The sequence below is a fragment of the Pongo abelii genome, chromosome 5 (assembly GCF_028885655.2).
Source record: "Pongo abelii isolate AG06213 chromosome 5, NHGRI_mPonAbe1-v2.0_pri, whole genome shotgun sequence".
Classification (NCBI taxonomy): domain Eukaryota; kingdom Metazoa; phylum Chordata; class Mammalia; order Primates; family Hominidae; genus Pongo; species Pongo abelii.
Genome location: NC_071990.2, coordinates 168370576 through 168391860, shown reverse-complemented (window position 1 = coordinate 168391860; position 21285 = coordinate 168370576). Strand labels below are relative to the sequence as shown.

The following is a 21285-nucleotide window of genomic DNA, read 5'->3' as shown; positions in this document are numbered from 1 at the left end:
TGGCCCAGCTTGCGGGCCGGGTCCGCCCTCGTGGGTGCGGGAAGCGCGGGGGACGCGGGCCGCCCGGCCAAGGTGCCCTTGCCAGGAACCCGCGCAGACACAGGCCCCGGGCGCCGCGGGAACCCGGCCAGTCCCACCGCGCGCTGCGCCGCAGGGGCCCCACTGCAGGGCGCCCCAAGACCGCGCGACGCTCGGCAGGGCGGCCACAGTCCTGCGGGTCAGAGAGACGTCACCTCCACGACCCCGCGGGCCGGGAGCCGCGGGAACCTAGCAACCGTCTGCCAGCCCCGGCCCAGCCCCAGCCGTTTTACGGCAGCGGGCCCCGCCCCCGTGCGCCACCGAGGGCGGGAAGGAGGTGTGCGGCACGAGCCAGCCAGTCCGCGCCACCGTCTCTGGCCCTACGCCCTGTCATTGGCCGAGAGCCGGGCAGCGCGGCGCGGCCGTAAGGCGTGGCCGGGTGTCGTGAGGCGGGCCTTCGGGCTAGCTCGCCGTCGGCCGCCGGGGGGTTGGCTGGGTGTCATTGGCTCTGGGAAGCGGCAGCAGAGGCAGGGACCACTCGGGGTCTGGTGTCGGCACAGCCATGGCTGGCGCGCTGGTGCGGAAAGCGGCGGACTATGTCCGAAGCAAGGATTTCCGGGACTACCTCATGAGGTGACGAGCGCCGCAGGCCGGACCCCGCAACCCGGAGGGGCACCCGGGAGGCTGCGACCCGTGCAGTCCGCGACGAGGGCTGCCGCGAGGACGCGGTGGCTCCGGGCAGCGGGTGGGCCCGGGCCCAGGCGAGAGGGTGCGCTTGTCAGGGGGTCCCCACCCAGATCCCTCCCGGACCGCCACACCCCGAAGCGGACGGCGTAGAGAGCGGGTGACAGTGGGCGCCTTTCAGGACGGGGGTGACAGTGGGTGTCCTCTCCCGGTAGGGTGATAGTGGGCGCCCCTCAGGGCGGGGGTGACAGTGATTGTCCTCTCCCGGCAGGGTGATAGTGGGCGCCCCTCAGGGAGGCGGTGACAGTGATTGTCCTCTCTCGGCAGGGTGACAGTGGGCGCCCCTCAGGGCGGCGGTGACAGTGATTGTCCTCTCTCGGCAGGGTGACAGTGGGCGCCCCTCAGGGCGGGGGTGACAGTGGGTGTCCTCTCTCGGCAGGGTGACAGTGGGCGCTCCTCAGGGCGGGAGTGACAGTGAGTGTCCTCTCCTGGCAGGGTGACAGTGGGCACTCCTCAAGGTAGGGGTGACATGGAGTCCCCTTCAGGGAGCGGGTGACGGTGGGCGTCCCTACTGGCCAGGGTGACAATGGGGACGCCTCTCCTGGTAGGCATAACAGTGGACGCCCTTCCCGGCCAGAGTGGCAGTGGGGACCGGGAGGGACGAAAGTGACGGCGCTCCTCAGGACAGGGTGACCATGGGGACGCCTCTCCCGGCAGGGGTGACAGTGGGCGCCCCTCAGGGCAAGGTGACCCGGCAGGGGTGACAGAGGCTCGTTCCTCTCCCATGGTTGGCAGTGGGAACGTCCCTCCAGGCCAGGTGACAGTGGCTCGCTCCTCCGGGCGGGAGTGGTTTCCTGGCCGGTTTCTGCCAGATCCTCGGAGTGGGTCGCCGGTCACCTGCGGCCGTCCAGGTGTGCTAGAGGCCGCGACCTGGGTGTGGGGTGGGGAGACGCCAGCGGGAGGCGCTGCTGAGAGCGCGGCGCGGCGCTGTTGGAGCAGAGCTTCGGGTGCGCCCAGCGCGCTTCTGGGACAGCGGAAATAACATGTGCTGGCCTTGGGTTCGCCTTTCGGTTTTCTCATTATAAGGACTTTAAGCTTGGGAGGAAGTACAATTTAAGATGTTTTTATATACGAAATTCTGTCAACCAAAGTAAAGTGATGTGTCTCTAAGGACATAATTTTTCTTCTTGTTCTATTTTCTGTTAACTCCTCCCTTCCAGTTAGAAACAAAGAGCATTCGCGGTTGGAAAGCCTGAAAATACACTTTCTATAATTTATTTGCACCTCTAATCTTGGGGCGCTTGCTTTTATTTCAAAATATTGAATGTAACTTTGAAGCAGTTTTAGGTTATTTAGGAGTGTAATTTTAGTTAGTTTTTCAGTGTATGATTTTAAAACCTAGGTAAGTGTACAGCTGCATTTTTTTTTTCAGTGGTTAATAGTGTGGTCAAGAGGTAAAGAGATGAAAGCTGAGGAGGAATAAATCCTGTTATAACCACACAAAAGGGATAGTATGAAGGCAGCTTGATTTTAGCAATAAAAAAGTTTTAAATCCTGAATTTTATTGCAAATACTTTTTACTTCTACTTTTATAGAGCAGTAGGGTAGGAAAAATAATTCAGTCTGCCATATGGTAAACGTGTAAACAGAAGCTTCACTTCTGACTTTCAAAAAAAGACATTTCTATGCTTAAATAGAACTACGATTAATTAAGATGGATGTTTAGTACTGTGGAGCACAGCAATTTATCAGATTAATGGTAGAAAATGTGAACAAAGTAGCAATCTGAGGATATGCTCTTAATCCTTACTGTTAAGTTTCTTTACAGCTTTGAATATTACTTTAGCTTTTTACTAATGTATTGGATAATGAGCCTTCCTAATAGGTACAGCTAAGGATAACATTGTATGGTAAAATTAAAAATACAGTTATGACACCTAGCTATATAAAAATTATGCTGATAATTAACAGTTTTCTTTTCTTTTTTTTTTTTTTTTTTTTTTGAGACAGAGTTTCACTCTTGTTGCCCGGGCTGGAGTGCACTGGCACTATTTTGGCTCATCCAAACCTCCGCCTCCTGGGTTCAAGTGATTTTCCTATCTTAGCTTCCCAAGTAGCTGAGATTACCGGGCTAATTTTGTATTTTTAGTAGAGACGGGGTTTCTCCATGTTGGTCAGGCTGGTCTCGAACTCCCGACTTCAGGTGATCCGCCCACCTCGGCCTCCCAAAGTGCTGGGGTTAGCAGGTGTGAGCCACCATGCCCGGCCATAACAGTTTTATTACATAGGAAGAATTTGTTAAATATATTTTCAAGGAAGAGAGTTCTGCTTTTCTAAGTGTTATATTTTCTTCTACTAAATGGGTTTCCAAGAGCCAGGCTTTTCAATAGGATACTTCAGCATATCATCTAACCTTTTTTTCTAAAATTAACTTTATGTAGCTTTAAATTTTTATACTTTCTCCAGTATTTAATTCAATTACATTTTGACTAAATAAGGAAAAGAAGAGAATTGCATTACTCAGAACAGTGTTGCCTGGTAGAGCACCAGACTAAGATTCAGAAGAATGACTCACAGTCCAGGATCCCCAGCAAGTTGATCCCAGCAGACTTTATTTGTCCATCAAATGGGTTTAATGATAATGCTCTTTTTGGGTTATCAAGAAAATTAAATTGGATAAGGGATGTGAAAATACTTGGAAACTCCAAATCACTCTACATTTTATTATATCCTTCTGTTTTTGCAAGCGAAAACATTTTTTAAAGTTTACAGTTATTTAGAAAGTTAAAATCTTGTGTGAGCTATAAAGCTCTATGATCTTGAACTGAAATTATTTTTGAAAGGTGAACACGTGATGTGAAACATTCAGCTGACCTGTTTACCCTGCCATTCTTGGCAGCAGTGGGAATTCATGCTAGGTCTGCCAAACAGTGATTGAGGGCCAGTTTGAGGTCAGGTATCAAAACTCTGACCAGAAGCTTTTTATTTTAGTGTTTCCTCCCCTAGAAAGAGAAACATTTCTTCCTAGAACATATCAGAGGAAAGTACTTCCTATTTGTTCTTCCAAGCTTTATGCTTACAGCCCGGCTTTTCTTTAGCAAAGGAGAATAAAATATAAAGCAGAAAACATCATTGTATGTCTTTTCTTCTAATCAGAAACAAGGTTCCATCCCTTCCTCTTTTTACTTCATCAGTTGCCTGTTGTACATACTTTGCATCCTCTGCATTCTTTTTGTAGCCTACTGAAGGGGTTTAGAGGTTTTCTCAACTAAAGCTGTTCTAGAATTTTAAAAATTAATAACATAATTGAGTTTTTCAGCATAAATTTAAAATCATATTTTACACAGATTATAAATTTATTTCAATCATGTTTTATGAATCAAGTTGAACATTTTTACTAAACTGAATTTCCAAGTATATTTATTTATTTAGAGACAGGGTATTACTCTGTCACCCAGGCTGGAGTGCAATGGCATGATCATGGCTCACTGTAACCTCCCACTCCTGGGCTTGAGTGAGCCTCCTGCCTCAGCCTCCCAAGTAGCTAAGGCTACAGGTGTGCACAATCATACCTGGCTAGTTTTTTGTTTTTTCTTAGAGATGGGACCTTGCTATGTTGCCCAGGCTGTCCTTGAACTCCCAGTGTCAAGCAGTCCTCCCATCTTGGCATCCCAAAGCTCTGGGATTATAGGTGTGAACCACTGTGCCCAGCCCATCCACATGTATTTTAAATGATTTTTTTTTTCACTGAAAGAGGTTATGAAACAGGCTCTCACTTAGGACACCTAAGAACCAAAGGCAATGTGTGGACTTTGATTGGGCCTGGTGTGAAAAAAACAGCTGGAAAAGGCATTACTGGGATAACAGAACACTTAAATAGGATCTCAGTATTAAATAATGTTAAATAATTATTGACAATTGTTAATTGTGATAATAGTACTGTTAAACCTAGGTGATGAGTTTGAATGATGGATTTGAAGCCCAGCTCTTGCTTTCCAGCTTTGTGAGCTTGGGCAAATTGTTTAGCTTTTGTGCTTTGGTACCTGTTTAATGACATAGTATAGCGCTTGACAAAAGTAAGTGTTCAATTTATTTTTTATTGTAACTAATATTGCATGTTTAATCCCCAGGATTTCTGGTACTCTCTTTTTGATACTTTCTTCTATCTCTTCTTACTTACCTTGATTAGGATCTTGAATCAAGAACTTCCTGGGTCTCTATTCCAATACCTTTTTCTTAAGAAACTATTCCCTCACCTTTCTTATTGACAGAATAGAAAAAGAGAGCTCTTGTTTGCTTCTCCTCTTCTCTCATTCTCCTTCCTGGATTTCTGGTTAAGAAGAATAAATTAGAATGAGCAAAAAAGTTTTGAGGTAGGACATATATTTTAATGATTAACTCAATCAAGGTCTGTGCAGCTTTATTCTAGAGACTTACTCCTCTTCTCAAGTTTGTATATTACAGTAAAGGTGAATGGATACACACACACACACACACACACACACACACACACACACACGTATTTGTATATGTGTGCAGAGGATGTTTTCTTAAGAAGAACCTAGATCATAGAGTGCTTTAAAATCAGTTAATCACTTAGCATGCTTATGAATCTGAAGTTAGTGGGATGTTTGCATTGAATATTCTCAAGTTGATGAGGTATTCTAAATTAATTTTAACTTCTGAGTCTCCAGGAAAGCTTTCAGAATTTATTCTTACTACCCAGGTGAGAAGTTGCAGTAAAATAAAAGTGAATCTTTCCCAAACTTGTGGAATATTAGAGTTGAAACAGGCCTTAGAAATTCCAGTGCTTCATTTGCCACATGAGAAGGCTGATATCTGAACAAAACAGATAACTTCAGAACCTCTGGATACCAAACTTGTGAAGCTAAAACAGAAATGTCAACTTGGGATTTAAAGGAAAATAGTAATGCATAGAAATGGTTTTGAAAAGAAGGTTTTAGATATTTTTGTGCTCCATGTTTTCCTGCATATGTCTCCCTTTTCTCTGCCAAACTGCTTTTCACACCCGGTCCTTGGACTTTTTGAGCACTTCCCTGCCATATAATTGACTTTCAGAAATTGAATGAAGCTGTAAATGTTGAAGCAGGACTAGCGATAAGAATCTCTTAATATCTGGATAGTCCAGTCACAAAGATCTTTACTGTCATTCAGCTGACTTTTGGCTCACTAAATATAGCTGAATATCACAAATTCTAATTGTTAAAACCCTCCCTCATTTTAATTTGAACTAGAAAACTAGACAAAATTTGGTAAGAATAAATTTCAGCAAACTGTAGAATTATGATCTAAAATATCTCAAAATTTTATCCCATTTTACTTTGAATAATGTTAGAAATATACTATGCTAGGCTGTCAGTTGGATCCTTTTAGTAGTACATAAGTAAGTTATAAATTACCTAAATTGCTCTCAGTTCTTTCAGTGAAAGCTAACATTACTGTAATTTTGGAAAAATTAGAGACTGACCTAAAAGCAGCTCCTCTGCTCCTTTTCAAATCTCCTCCTTGTTCAGCCTGCCTGCCTCCACTTGTGCCTCCCCCATGTCCATCAGGGTGACCCAGCAGCCCTACAAGGTGTTCACCCCTGGCCTCTGGGCCTTCAGCAGCTCCTCCTACATGAGCAGGCCCAGTGCCCGCATCAGCTCCTTGATTGTCTCCCGAGTGGGCAGCAGCAGCAGCTTCCAGGGTGGCCTGGGCGCCGGCATGGGTCAGCCACTGCACTCCAGCCTGGCTAACAGAGCGCGACTGTCTCAAAAAAAAAAAGAATAAATAATAATAATAGTAATTGTAACTGATATGCCAGGAAAGGAGGGAAAATGGAATTATATAAAATGCTCATTTAAAACCATAAAAGGCAGAAAAAGAATGGAAGGCAAAAAAAGAACAAAGAACAAGGACAACAAATAGAAAACAGTAACAAATATGGTAAATAGTAATACAACTATATCAATAATCACTTTGAATATCAGTAGACTAAAAGTACCAATTAAAAGACATATTGTATGAGTGGATCAAAAAATAAGACTCAATATACATTGTCTACAAGAAACCCACTTTAAGTGTAAATACACATCTAGATTAAAAGTAAATAGGTAGAGATAGGTGTACCATGTTAACATTAATCAAGAAAAGGCATTGGTAACTATAGATGGAGCATACTTCAGAGCAAGGAAAATTACCAGGGATAAAGAGAGACATTACATATGATAATGGGATCTATTCTCCAAAAAGACATATGCAATGGTTAATTTTAGGTGTCAACTTTACTGGGTTAACAGATACCCAGATAGATGGTAAAACATTATTTCTGGGCATGTTTATGCAGGTATTTCTGGAAGAGATTGGCATTTGAATCAGTAGACTGAGTAAAGAAGATGTGCCCTCACCCATGTAAGTGGGCATCATTCAATCTGTTGAGGGCCCCAGTAAAACAGAAAGGTAGAAAAGAGACAATTTGCTCTCTCTTCTGGAGCTTGGACTTCCATTTTCTTCTGCCATCAGACATCAGAATACTAGGTTCTTGGGCTTTTGGACTCTAGGATTTACACCAGTGGCCCTTCACGTTCTCAGGGCCTTTAGCCTCGGACTGAGTTACACCATCGGCTCCCCTAGTTCTCAGGCCTTTGGACTCAGACTGAGTTATAGCACTGGCTTTACTGATTCTCCAGCTTGTGAGACTTATAACTTCTATAACAGCATAAGCCAATTTCCATTAAAAATTTTATATATATATATATATATATATATATACACACACACACGTATGTGTATATGTATCTATAGCTATACATCTTCTATTAGTTCTGTCTCTCTGGAGAGCCTTAATACAGGTAACAATCTTTAATGTGTATGCACCATTAGAGCATTAAAACACATGAGGCAAAAACTGATAGAATTGCAAGAAAAAATAGATGAATCCACTAATATAATTGGAGATTTCACCCCTCCATCATAAATAGACCCAGCAGGCAGAAAATCAGTACGGACATAATTTAACTCAACAAAACAATGAATCAACTGGATATGATGAACATCAGTAGACTGCTACATGTAACAGCAGCAGAATACACATTCTTCTCAAGCTCACATGGAACACTCACCAAGATAAATTCTGGCGAATAGAACACGCCTTAACCAATTTAAAAGACTAGAAATCATATGGTGTGTGCTTTGGAATTAAACTAGAAGTCACTAACGAAAGCTGGAAAATCCCCGATACTTGGAGATTAAACAGCACACTTCTAAATAACTCTGGGTCAAAGAAGAAATCTCAAGATAATTTTTTAATATTTTGAACTAAATAAAAGTGCAAACACAACTTATCAGAATTTGTGGGATACAGTTAAAGCAGTGATTAGAGAGAAATTTTTATAGCACTGGATGCATATATTAGAAAACAAGAAGGTTCTAAAATCAATCATCTAAGCCTCCACCTTACAAAACTAAAAAAAAAAAAAAAAGCAAATTAGAATGAAAATAAGCAGAAGAAAGGAAATACAGTAGCTCTCCACCCCCCTTATCCACAGTTTGCTTTCTGCAGTTTCAGTTACTTGTGGCCAACTAAGGTCTGAAAATATTAAGTGGAAGGTTTCAGGAGCAACCAATTCATAAATTGTAAATTTTCTGTCATTCTGAGTAGCATGATGAAATCTCATACCATCCCACTTTGTCCTTGAAACATGAACCATCCCTTCATCCACCATCTGTATGCTGTAGATGCTACCTACTTGTTAGTCACTTAGTCATCCTACCTAGTCACTTAGCCATTGTGGTATTGCAGTGCTTCTGTTCAAGTAACCCATATTTTATTTAATGATGGCCCCAAAGTACAAGACTAGTGATGCTGGTACTTTGAATATGCCAAAGAGAAGCCATAAAGTACTTTTTTTAAGTGAATAGGTGAAAGTTAAAGTCCCAGCACGTTATTCTGTGGATATCAACACACAGATTTTGGAGTTTAAATGGAGACGGCGGTAAACCCAAAAATAGCCAACACAGTATTGGAGGAGGAGAACAAAGTTGGAGGACTGACATTACCTAACTTTAAAACTTACTATAGAGCCACAGTAATCCAGACAGCATGTTATTGGCAAAGGAATAGACAGATCAATCAATGGAACAGAATAAAGTGCCCAGAAGTAGACCTACATAAACAAAATCAACTAAATTTTGACAAAGGAGCAAAGGCAAAACAATGTAGTAAAGACAGTCTTTTCAACAAATAGTGCTGGAACAACTGGACATGCAATTGCAAAAAAAAATGAATGTAGACACAGACCTTATACTATTTACAAAAATTCACTCAAAAAGGATCACAGACCTAAATGTAAATCACAAACTGTGAAACTCCTAGCAGATAATTTAGGAGAAAACCTAAATTACCTTGGGTTTGGGGATGAGTTTTTCTGTTACAAGACAAAAGACATGATCCCAGAAATAATTGATAAGCTGGACTTCATAAAAATTAAAGTTTTGCTCTGTGAAAGATGCTGTCAAGAGAATGAAAAGATAATATAGGAGAAAATATTTGCAGAGTACATAACTGATAAAGGACTTTTCCAGAATATACAAAGAACTCTTAAAACTTAACAATAAGGCCAGGCGTGGTGGCTCACGCCTGTAATCCCAGCACTTTGGGAGGCCAAGGCAGGCAGATCACTTGAGGTCAAGAGTTTGAGACCAGCCTGGCCAACATGGTGAAACCTCTACCTAATTCTCTACTAAAATACAGAAATTAGCCAGGTGTGGTGACGGGTACCTATAATCCCAGCTACTTGGGAGGCTGAGGCAGGAGAATCACTTGAACCTGGGAGGCGGAGGTTGCAGTCAGCCAAGATCATGCCACTGCACTCCATCCTGGGCAACAGAGCAAGACTCCCTCTCAAAAAAAGCCAACAAAACCCACAAAAACAAAACTCAACAATAAGAAAGGAACTCAATTAAAAATGGGCCGAAGACCTAAGCAGATACCTCTCCGTGTTCAGATGGCAAATAAGCATATGAAAAGAAGCTCTGCCAAAAGATTGGACACCACTGTTCTACATCATATGTCATTGGGGAAATGCAAATTAAAACAAGATACCACTAAACATCTATTAGAAAGGCCAAAAGGCAGAACGCTGACAAAAACAAATGCTGATTAGGATGTGAATCAACAGGAACTCTCATTCATTGCTGATGGGAATGCAAAATCCTGCAGCCACTTTGGGAAACAGTTTGGCAGTTTCTTACACATTCTTTGGTATTTACCCCTAGGAGTTGAACCCTTAGGTCCCCACGAAAACCTGCATGTGAATTTTTATAGAGGTTTTATTCATAACTGCCAAAACTTGGAAGCAAACAAGATGTCCTTTGGTAGGTGAATGGCAAAATAAATTGTGGTACATCCAGACAATGGAATATTATTCAGCACTAAAAAGTGAGCTATGAAACCATGAAAAGACATGAGGGAAACTTAAATTCATATTACTGAATGAAAGAAGCCAGTCTGAAAAGGCTGCATACTACCTGGTTCCAACTACACAACGTTCTGGAAAAGGCAAAATTATGGAGATAGTTGAAAGATCAGTGGTTGCAAGGGTTTAGGTGGAGCACAGAGGATTTTTAGAGAGTGAAACTACTGTAAGACACTATAATGATGGATGCATGACATCATATGTTCATCCAAACCCACAGGATATACAGCACTAACAGTGAACCTTAATGTAGATATGGACTTTGGGTAACAATCCTGTGTCAATGTAAGTTTCGTGATTGTGATAAAGACACCATGGGCGGGGGATGTAGATAATGGGAGAGTGCGTGCATGTTTCGGGACAGGGTGTATATGGAAGGTTTCTGTACTTTGGTTCAATTTTACTGTGAGCCTAAAACTTTTCTCAAAAATAAAGTTTATTTCTTAAAAAAACAGAATACTTAATTTTTAACTGGAAATATAGTTTCTCCTCCATGAGAATTCGAAATCATAAGTGAACCCAAGAAAGTCTATGAGTTTTGTGTTTGTTTGCTTTTTTACTGAAAATAAAGGCAGCATACCAAATAAAGAGAAAATCAAGAATATTTTCTAAATGGTTTTGCATTACTGTCCCCAAATTGCAGTTTATATGTGGCTTATAAATTTATCTCCCCCTTTTTTTTTGAAACAAGTAATAATACATATTTGGAAGCATTTTTTTTTCTAATTTGGTTCTGCACAAATATGCTTTTCAGATATGTTGATTGAGTCGTTGATTCATGCATTCTAGAAAACCCTGACTTAGAATTGAGGGATGTTGAGTTGTAGTGTTTTGTATTTAACAGACATATTTAAACTGACTTTACTCTCAGATTGTTTTACAGTAATTAATGTGATTATATTCATGTAGGACTTTTGAATTGAGCAGGGTATGAAGGCAGAAGTTAATTCTCCCGTATTCTCATACATTTGTAATCTATACTAATCCTTATTCTCATACATTTGTAATTCTCCCTTATTCTCATACATTTATAATCTCCCTTATATATTTGTAATCTGTTGTAAAATAGGGTGTATAATCAAGCTGTTGTATGATTTAAGGAGAGAGTCCTAAAGGAAAAACTAAGTTATGTCCAAGTTGAAACTTCACATTGTAAGTACGACATCATTTAAAATATTTTTATAGGGAAAAAATGTTCCCTTGGTTATTCATAGTTACCTAAAGGGCCAGTGTTCAGATACTGACAAAGGTATTTGAAGGAGAGCAATGCCGTAGGTGAATGACTGTTCTAGCTAGATTATGCTGTCTGATCTGGTAAGGTTATCAATCTCTCTGCTATAAAGCATTGTGTTCAGTTTGTACTTGCTGTGAAACATAATTTGGATAATTATATTTGTATATATAATTATATGAATGATATATATTTCATAATATAACCTATCTGAAGCACATAGTAGTACCCCCTCATCTGCAGTTTCTCCTTCTATGGTTTCAGTCACTCAAGGCCACTTGTGGTCCAAAAAAATATTACAGTATTGTGAAAGAGAGAGTAACCACATTCTCAAAATTTTTATATCAGTTTATTGTCATAATTATTCTATTTTATTATTAGTAATTGTTGTCAATCTCGTACTCTGCCTAATTTATAAATTAAACATTATCATAGGTATGTATGTATAGGAGAAAAACATAGTATATATAGGGTTCCGTATTATCCACGGTTTCAGGCATCCACTGGAGGTCATAGAATGCATCCCCTGAGGATAAGGGGGACTACTGTATTATTAGCACCATCAACAATTATTTTCATGTTACAAATTATAATCTCTGTGCTCTCTAAAAACAAAACAACTAGTAGAATTCTTTGGACTTGAGTCTGTTTATAAAGGATTTTATTATTTCATTTTTCCCCCTGCCGTACTGCTCAATTTTATTATTTTATTTCAATAACTCTTTCAGTAGCTCAACTTTGAGATTTTGCTCTAAGAGAAGAGCTCAGGTATATCCTGGCAAGAGAAATTGTTATTTCAGAAATAAAAGTAACTCAATATAAGTTTTTGGTGTGTTTTTAAATTTAACATTCTGGAAAACAGCATTGACATTTTTACTATTCATTCATTCGACAAATATTTTTTAAATTCCAGTTTAAATGCCAGACCCTACTTTAAGTAGTCCAGTAGTAACAAAAATACATCCCTCCAGGGATTCACATTCTGGTGCAATGTGTTAGTAAGCAGAAGGGAAAGTTTCATTGTTAATAGAATTCTGCAGCAGTATACTTCTCTCTAACTTATCACTTTTAAGGAAATATTTCCTCGAAAGCTGTGCTGTCCAATTTGAGAGCCACTAGCCACAGGTGGCTACTGATCACTTGAAATGTAACTAGTTCAAGCTGAGATGTGCCGTAAGTGTAAAATACACACTAGAGTCCAAATAATTGTATGAAAAAGCATGTAAAAGGTCTAATGAATAGTTTTTATTGATTACATTCTGAAATTAAAATTTTTTTTGCATACATATGGATTAAATAAATATTAATACAAGTAATTTCTGTGGTTTCTTTTTACTTTTCTACTTTTTCTTTTCCTTTTTTTTTTCCAGACAGGGTCTTGCTCTGTTGCCCAGGCTGGAGTACAGTGGTATGATCATACCTCACTGCAGACTTGAACTCCTGGGCTCAAACAATCCACTGGAGGCACAAACCACCCATGTCCAGCTAATTTTTAAAATATATTTGTGTATAGATGGGTATACACACATAGTATATATGTGTGTATATACTATGTTGCCCAGATTAATAATGAACTCCTGGCCTCAAGCAATCCTCCTGCCTTAGCCTCCCAAAGTGCTGGGATTACAGGCATAAGCCACTGTCCCCGGCCTTCTTTTTAGTTTTCTTAATGTGGCTTCTAGAAGTTGTAAATTACATATGTGGCTTGTATTTGTGCCTTGCATTATATTTCTATTGGACAGTTCTGCTCTAAGGATTGCACTTATTTTCCATAAAATTAAGATCTAATTTCATTAAGTCAAAGTTCTTATTATAAATAATATTACTTGATCTTTTAAAAATAATAAAGGAATATACACTGTTAACATTGTAGTCCTGTTACTGAAATTTGAATACAGGTGTGAGGTTACAGTAACCTAATAAGACCAAAATCATTTGATTTTTTTTTCTTTTTTTTCCATGTCTGTCCTGTCTGAACTTCGGTGACTCTTCACAAAATAGTACGGTAAGAAAATTATTTCCATCCATTTCAGGCTTTTGCAGACTTTCTGCATTAACAGAGTTAGGGATAACAGACTTAGCATCCTTTGCTTGTGAGAGCCTCTCTAGCTGCTGTGGCTGGAAGGTTGTGAAGGGTGCCTACTGCACCCTGGCCTGTCCTGGGGAGCCTAGACATGAGCTCTGTGACAGCCATGCTCCTGGGGCTGCTCCCTACTCCTGTTTTTAGAAACAAGCATATAATTACTTCATTGATAACAGTCACAGTGGAGCCTAGCAACCTATGAAAGGAAATAGAGAAAGAAAAAGAGAAAGCAGGAAAAGAAGGGTGGGATGATTTTTTCCTGTAGGGTGGAGTTCATTTCCATGGCTTGATTTTCACACAGGAGATGGTGTTGTATAATTCTGTTGGAACTTTCTTTTCAGCACAATTAAGAATTATAATCAAGTAAAATGTTTTCCATTTAATCCAACATATGTTAATTTCTTTTTGAATTTTAATAAAGTTCCTTATTTTTCTCAAAATTGACTGCCAAATATCTGACAGCATAAATCAATTGTATTCTAAAAGGGAAGAGAGAACTAGAATATTGTACTAGATAGAAAAGATGCATTATAAACTTTCTAAGGTTAGGTATTTTATTAAACTAGTGTTAAAATGATTTTTACCTTTTGTGTTCTTAAGAAATATATTTTCAGTATAGCTCAACACTTACAGTCATAAGTGTATGTATAGTTCTTAACTTGCAGAACTCTGTTTCCTATAACCTAACACTCATCACACTTAAATTTTTTTTTTTTTTTTTTTTTTTGGAGATGGAGTCTTGCTCTGTTGCCCAGGCTAGAGTGCAGTGGCATGATCTTGGCTCACTACAACCTCTGCCTCACGGGTTCAAGCGATTCTCCTGCCTCAACCTCCCGAGTAGCTGGGATTACAGGTGCGAGCCACCACACCCAGTTAATTTTTGTATTTTTAGTAGAGACGGGGTTTCACCATGTTGGTCAGGCTGGTCTCGAACTCCTGACTTCACGATCTGCCTGCCTCGGCCTCCCAAAGTACTGGGATTACAGGTGTGAGCCACCACACCCAGCCCACACTTAAACTTTTAATGCTGCCACTTAGCCAGGAATCTCCCAAGGCTACTTTAGGTTTAGATTTATTCCATTGTCCGTTTCTGCTTTAGCACCACCTGTGAAAGAAGACACATTCACAACCGGTGGTAGAGAAACTGTGGATTATATGCCCCTCTTAGAATAACTCTTCAGGCTCTGTTATAGCCCTGGGTTCATGCATGATAAAGTAGACAGCAACACCACCATACAGTGCAGAGGAGTGGCAAGAGAGTAAATGGAAAAGGAGTTGAAAATAGACCAAGTGGAGAAAGGCCTGGTCGAAAAAGGAGGAAAAGGGAGATCACTATGGAATAATAGAGAGTTGAAAAATGAAGTGACACCCAATAACAGGACGGGTAAGAAAAGAAGTAGGTAAGGGAGAGATAGATACTCTCCCTTATAAAAGTCTGGGGAATAAGGAAAAAAGAAAACTGGCCATATCTCATCTAAATATAAGAAATTAAGGGTCATTGTTAATAGAATTCTGCAGGAGTATACTTCTCTCCAACTTGTCATTTTCTTTTTTTTTTTTTTTTCCTGAGACAGAGCCTCGCTCTGTCACCCAGGCTGGAGTGCAGTGGTGCAATCTTGGCTCACTGCAACCTTCACCTCCTGGGTTCAAGCAGTTCTCTGCCTCAGCCTCCCAAGTAGCTGGGATTACAGTCACCTGCCACCACGCCCGGCTAATTTTTGTATTTTTAGTAGAGACAGGGTTTTACCATGTTGGCCAGGCTAGTCTTGAACTCCTGACCTCGTGATCCACCCACCTCAGCCTCCCAAAGTGCTGAGATTACAGGCATGAGCCACTGCACCCGACCCAACTTGTCATTTTCGAAGAAATATTTCCTCCAAAGCCTTGCTGTCCAATTTGAGAGCCACTAGTCACCTCGTCTAAATGTAAGAAATTAAGTGAAAGTTGCAGTAGTGAGTATCTTAGATAATATGCAGTCTGAATGCAAGAGGACTAATTAGCCAGCCCAGAATCTCAAGATTCTTTAAACCAACTGTGCCTAATTTACAGAGTTTATAACTCACATGTTAAACCCTGAAATACTTATCGTGATGGCTATATGGGAACTTTGACCTTTTATAGTTATTTAAATGACCTTATGGCTTTCATGTTAAATAAACATTTTAACATATTCTATTATGCCAAATCTAATTCCCATTTATTTTTCTTATATTTCCCTTGGTTTACCACTTTTTAGGGAATCTTTGGATTTTAACCCCTCGTCAATAGTAGAAGCAAAGTCTAGAAATGTATTTAGCAGTCTGAATTTAACCTAAACATGATAGGCAGAAGTCAAGCAAAGACTGTTTTTACTCCTCAGTGTTGGGATAACTAAAAGGGGTGTTTAGCCAACAAGATGTGGTTTCTTTCAGATTTGAAAATATTATTTCCAAATTCTAAATTAATGAAACAATTTTTCATTTTTAATGAATAAAAGCCACAAGCCTTATTTTATTTCAGCCTCTAAAATTAAATTGATTGTGGCTGCTGTCAAACACAGACGACTTCACTTTGGTATCCTTGGATGAGTGTAGTTGTAGAATGAAAAACTATTGGTTCGTTTCTTTAATATTAATATAAGTTTTTGTTATTATGTCAAAAGTACTTTCCAATCTTCATTTCTTAGTGTCTGGGGTCCTGGGCATTGATTTCCAAGTTCTTTTATCTTAGAATAGCTCATGAGCTGAAAAACAATTTATTCCCTTATTAAGTTTCTTTCTTCAGAAAAGTACCCAATTTCGGGTCTGCATTTTAAGAATTATTAACAAATATCTTAATAAAAATTTGGGAAAAGGAGTGTGGATAGATTTAAACATAAAAATTATGGAGAATAGTTCTAACAGGGTTTGAATTATAGCAACAATGAATTGTATAAGAAGTAAATCTTATTTTTATTTTTAAATTTTCTAAATGGGACAATCAGAGATGACTTGGTTGTAGTGTGGAAACCAGTAGGGACCTTGGGAAGCTGCCAAACCCTTTCTAGCTCTGGGCTCAGCTGTAAGAACTGCTGATTCCTACAGGAACACTTGGACAATCCAATACCTAAATGTTAACCATCAATTAACCCAGTAAACCTGCAAGATGGAAACAGATTTGTTTTCACGAGTTTCACATGATTATTTAAAGTAAGGGAAATTTCAGCTGTTTATAGTTCTGTCTTAACTTTTTCGTCTCTTCATTCTTTTCCTCTCATTTTTTGTAGCACTTCTGGGGCCCAGTAGCCAACTGGGGTCTTCCCATTGCTGCCATCAATGACATGAAAAAGTCTCCAGAGATTATCAGTGGGCGGATGACATTCGGTAAGAATGCAGATTTGGATAATTGGGAGGACTTTCAACATAGTAGAGCTCCTGCTTGCATTTCAAGATTGTAGCACTAGATGTTACAGTCACTATTAGAAAGTCACATACAGAATGTGATGGCATGGAAGAGTGTTACTTCTCTATGTGAGTAAGAAACAAGATTAATTAGAAATATTTATCTAGGAAGTAGTAACATCTTATTTGCCTTTCAGATTTAGCACACTCAACTGAAGACTGTGTCATCTGAATCATTCTAATAGTCACTCTAATGATTTATATTGTGAACTTTTTTGGAGGAAAGTGTCATTAAACTTACTTGAAACCCTGATATTTGAACATAAAACCACTGTGGAGGGAATAAATAACAGTTCTTTCAGATAATGAATGGATTATAAGCAACTCCAGGAGACAAAAAAAGTGGCTAGAACAAATTTCAGCCTACTCTTGCTCTGAAATATGTTCCTTAAATGTTTAAATAATTAACAAAAATGCATAGCAGTACAGTAAATTATTTTAGGAGCTTCCTGTTCATACAGGCATTTAAGTAACAATTTTTACCTGTCAAAGGCTTTTGCAGAAGAGGTTCCTTTTTGATCAAGACAATGGAACTGTTCATCTCTGTGGTCCTGTCAACGCTCTCAGTTTTCTAAGTTACTGATTGTCTTTGCTCTGCTATCTTTGGCAGCTCTCTGTTGCTATTCTTTGACATTCATGAGATTTGCCTACAAGGTACAGCCTCGGAACTGGCTTCTGTTTGCATGTCACGCAACAAATGAAGTAGCCCAGCTCATCCAGGGAGGGCGGCTTATCAAACACGAGTAAGCAGATTTCAATTTAGTTACTTTCTTTTCAGGAATCTGAGGAATTGGGGAGAATGAAACTAAAATCTTTTCTGAGGGAGTACTGCGGGACTGGAGTGTGTATAGATGTGCTTTAGCAGTTGGGGAAACAACTTACTGAAACATGAAAGTTAACGTGAACTAGGATACAGGCTGAGCATCCCAAATCCAAAAATCTGAAATGCTCCAAAATATGAAACCTTTAGAGTGCCAACATGACACTCAAAGGAAGTGCTCATTGGAGCATTTTGGATTTTGGATTTTCAGTTTAGGGATGCTCAACTGGTATAATCCAGTTATTCCAAAATCTGAAAAAATCTGAAACATGTCTGGGCCTAAGCATTTCAGATGAGGGATACTCAACCTATATTACTGTTTTTATAAGTTGTAAGTTGAAATAAATGTTATGTAAAGGTGTCTTTTTAAAGCCATCCAAAGCCCTTGCAATTGGCATTGAAATTTTGTTTCTCATTGAATTTTTCTTTTTGTTTCTTTCCAGGATGACTAAAAAGGCATCTGCATAACAATGGAAAATGAAGAACAAGGTCTTGAAGGGACAGCATTGCCAGCTGCTGCTGAGTCACAGATTTCATTACAAATAGCCTCACTAAGGAAAATACACTGAATGCTATTTTTACTAACCATTCTATTTTTATAGAAATAGCTGAGAGTTTCTAAACCAACTCTCTGCTGCCTTACAAGTATTAAATATTTTACTTCTTTCCATAAAGAGTAGCTCAAAATATGCAATTAATTTAATAATTTCTGATGATGGTTTTATCTGCAGTAATATGTATATTATCTATTAGAATTTACTTAGTGAAAAACTGAAGAGAACAAAATTTGTAACTACTAGCACTTAAGTACTCCTAATTCTTAACATTGTCTTTAATGACCACAAGACAACCAACAGCTGGTCACGTACTTAAAATCTTGGCCCCACTGTTTAAAAATGTTATCTGTGTATTTCCATGCAGTGTGTATATTGAGATGCTGTAACTTAATGGCAATAAATGATTTAAATATTTGTTAAATGAGTATGATTAAATATCTTGCTGCATTCCCTAGGAAACTGCAGAACAATATATCTGAAAAGACAATTACAGGTGAAAATGGAACTCCTTGAAAACTATGCAGATGGCTGGAGGAAATGCAGAGCTGGAAGGCCAGTGTTTTCTGGAAAGCATCAACAGTCCAGCTACGCAGAACGCACTCTTTCTCTTATGGGCAAGTGTTATTAATAGAAACGCCCCTCAGTCACTGAGACTCAGGCCAGTCACATGAGTGTTCTGGGCTTCTCTTTCCCTCTTTGTAAAAAGTTGCAGAGGTGATTCCTGTGGTGATCTAAGAATTGTGCTGCTTTCCAGAGATTGCAGTCCCACAGGAATGGGCTGATCCCATGGTCCAGCGTAGCACTAGGTGCTCGGATGGAGGAATCAACTTTCAGGGGAGGGATGGAGTGTTAACTAGGAGCTGCTCCAGAGAGGTCTGACCAAATTACTGAAAATATCCTAAGAGCATAGTCCTGACTTCTTATTTCACATTATACAGTTAAGTTAGGGTTTTTAAAAAAAATCCAACTTGAATCTGATTATAGTTTCCCATTCTCTATGTGGTAGCAGATGAGGGCAGCAGAGAAGCCCGTGATGAGCAGAGGGGAAGTCTGTGAGGCGCAGTCTCCCTCAAGGGTCCATGTTCTGTCACTTTTTTTTTTTTTTTTTTTGAGACAGGGTCTCACTCTGTGGCCCAGGCTGGAGTGCAGTGGTGCAATCACAGTTCACTGCAACCTCCACCTCCTGGATTCAAGTGATTCTTCTGCCTCAGCCTCCCAAGTAGCTGGGATTACAGGCATGCACCACCACACCCGACTAATTTTTGTATTTTTAGTAGAGGCGGGGTTTCGCCATGTTGGCCAGGATGGTCCTGAACTCCTGGCCTCAAGTGATCTGCCTGCCTCCCAAAGTGCCAGGATTACAGGCATGAGCCACTGCACCCAGCTTCATATTCTGTCACTTTTATTTTCTTTTTAAGGTGCTATATACAGTTCACAAAGTATTGTCATATGTGTTCTATTTGGGCCTCACACAGCACTGTGGAGCAGGCTGGTCATTTATTTATAGAGGAGGCAACAGGTTGTGAAGCTGTGAAATACCTGTATTTGGCAGGGCCAGGGCACACACCTGTCTGGGGACGCTGCTCCTGCCACACTGCAGCTGGGACCATGGCAGGACAGACACTGCAGGAACCCTGCCACGCCACAGCTCCGTCAGGCTCAGCTTCCACAGTTAAGTACAGCTAAGCATGGTGAAAAAAAACTGGCATGAAGAGCTGTAGACTGGTTAAATTAAAACCACTTGTTCTACTTTATCATACAAGTGATAATACTTGCGAGACATTCTAACCCTACAGAGATGCAGGGCATACAGTGCAGCAGCTGAAGCCCTCATAGGTCTCCTCCACCCTTGGCCTATCCCTGTAGAGTCAGCCACTGTCAAGGATTTTCGGTTTGAGGTCTTTCTGTTCATCACCTTGGAAAAACTCCCAACCTGCTAGCCTTTAGTGCTGGGTAAGAAGCAAGGAGATTTTCCACACCTCCATTTCAGAGATTGGCCAGCTCCCTGAAGGCATGGCCTTGTGGGTCAGCCCAGGTGGAAGCCTGCAAAGCACCAGGGACCAGGAGCAGATACTGCAGGTGATTCGAGCAGGAATAGGCCCTGATAAAAACCAAGACAACAGTTTGGTTCAGTGGGCTTTTCTGGTACCCCCGAGGAGAGAATATGGAGAGATAGAGGCCAGTAAGGTCATTCCTGCTGGCCAAAACCTGCATCTGAGCTGAGGGAATCCTGCAAGTGTGCAGACGCAGTGAAAGCAGGCACAGATGCAGGAGTGGTGTGGAGTCTGCTCCCTCAGAGCCACAGCTTCTGACTGTGCCTCAGAGAGAGTGACGAGGGACTCACCAGGGGAAGGACTGACTGGCACTTGGCCTGCTTAGAGGTCACAGGAAGCTTTTAACTGTCACATTTCCTGTTTCCGCCCAGAGCCCTGAGCACTTGAAAGACGAAGGCAAGAATGCAAGGCACCTGATTAGAAGCAGTAGGAAAGGATGTGAGACTTTTTCCGCTGTCGGAATTTGATTCCTAATTTCACATAGCATTGAGACGAGTCATGATAAACTGTATTCCAGAACAAGAGTTTTTGGGTTTTTTCGCATTGTTTTGTTTTGTTTTGTTTGAGATGGAGTCTTGCTGTGTTGCCCAGGCTGGAGTGCAGTGGCACCATCTCGGCTCACTGCAACCTCTACCTCCCAGGTTCAAGCAATTCTCCTGCCTCAGCCTCCTGAGTAGCTGGGATTACAGGTGCACACCACCATGCCTGGCTAATTTTTGTATTTTTATTTAGTAGATACAGGATTTCACCATGGTGGCCAGGCTTGTCTCAAAGTCCTGACCTTGTGATTTGCCCGCCTCAGCCTCCCAAAGTGCTGGGCTTACAGGCATGAGCCACTGTGCCCGGCCCAGAACAAGAGTTTTTAATGGTTCTTGGTTGCTTTAAGTTGACCATATCCAATGTCTATTGTTAGCAAAAGGGGCACTCAGAACACCTCGGAATT

General features: G+C 40.6%; 1 protein-coding gene across 1 annotated transcript; it reads left to right on the top strand.

Moving 5' to 3' along the window:
* Positions 1–447: 447 nt before the first annotated feature.
* MPC1 (mitochondrial pyruvate carrier 1) lies at positions 448–18709 on the top strand. Its single transcript, XM_054558434.2, has 5 exons — positions 448–651; positions 2429–2432; positions 16737–16833; positions 17522–17654; positions 18175–18709. The coding sequence occupies exons 1-5, from the start codon at positions 581–583 to the stop codon at positions 18197–18199; spliced, it is 330 nt and encodes a 109-aa protein (XP_054414409.1). The 5' UTR covers positions 448–580; the 3' UTR covers positions 18200–18709.
* The last annotated feature ends 2576 nt before the right edge of the window (positions 18710–21285 follow it).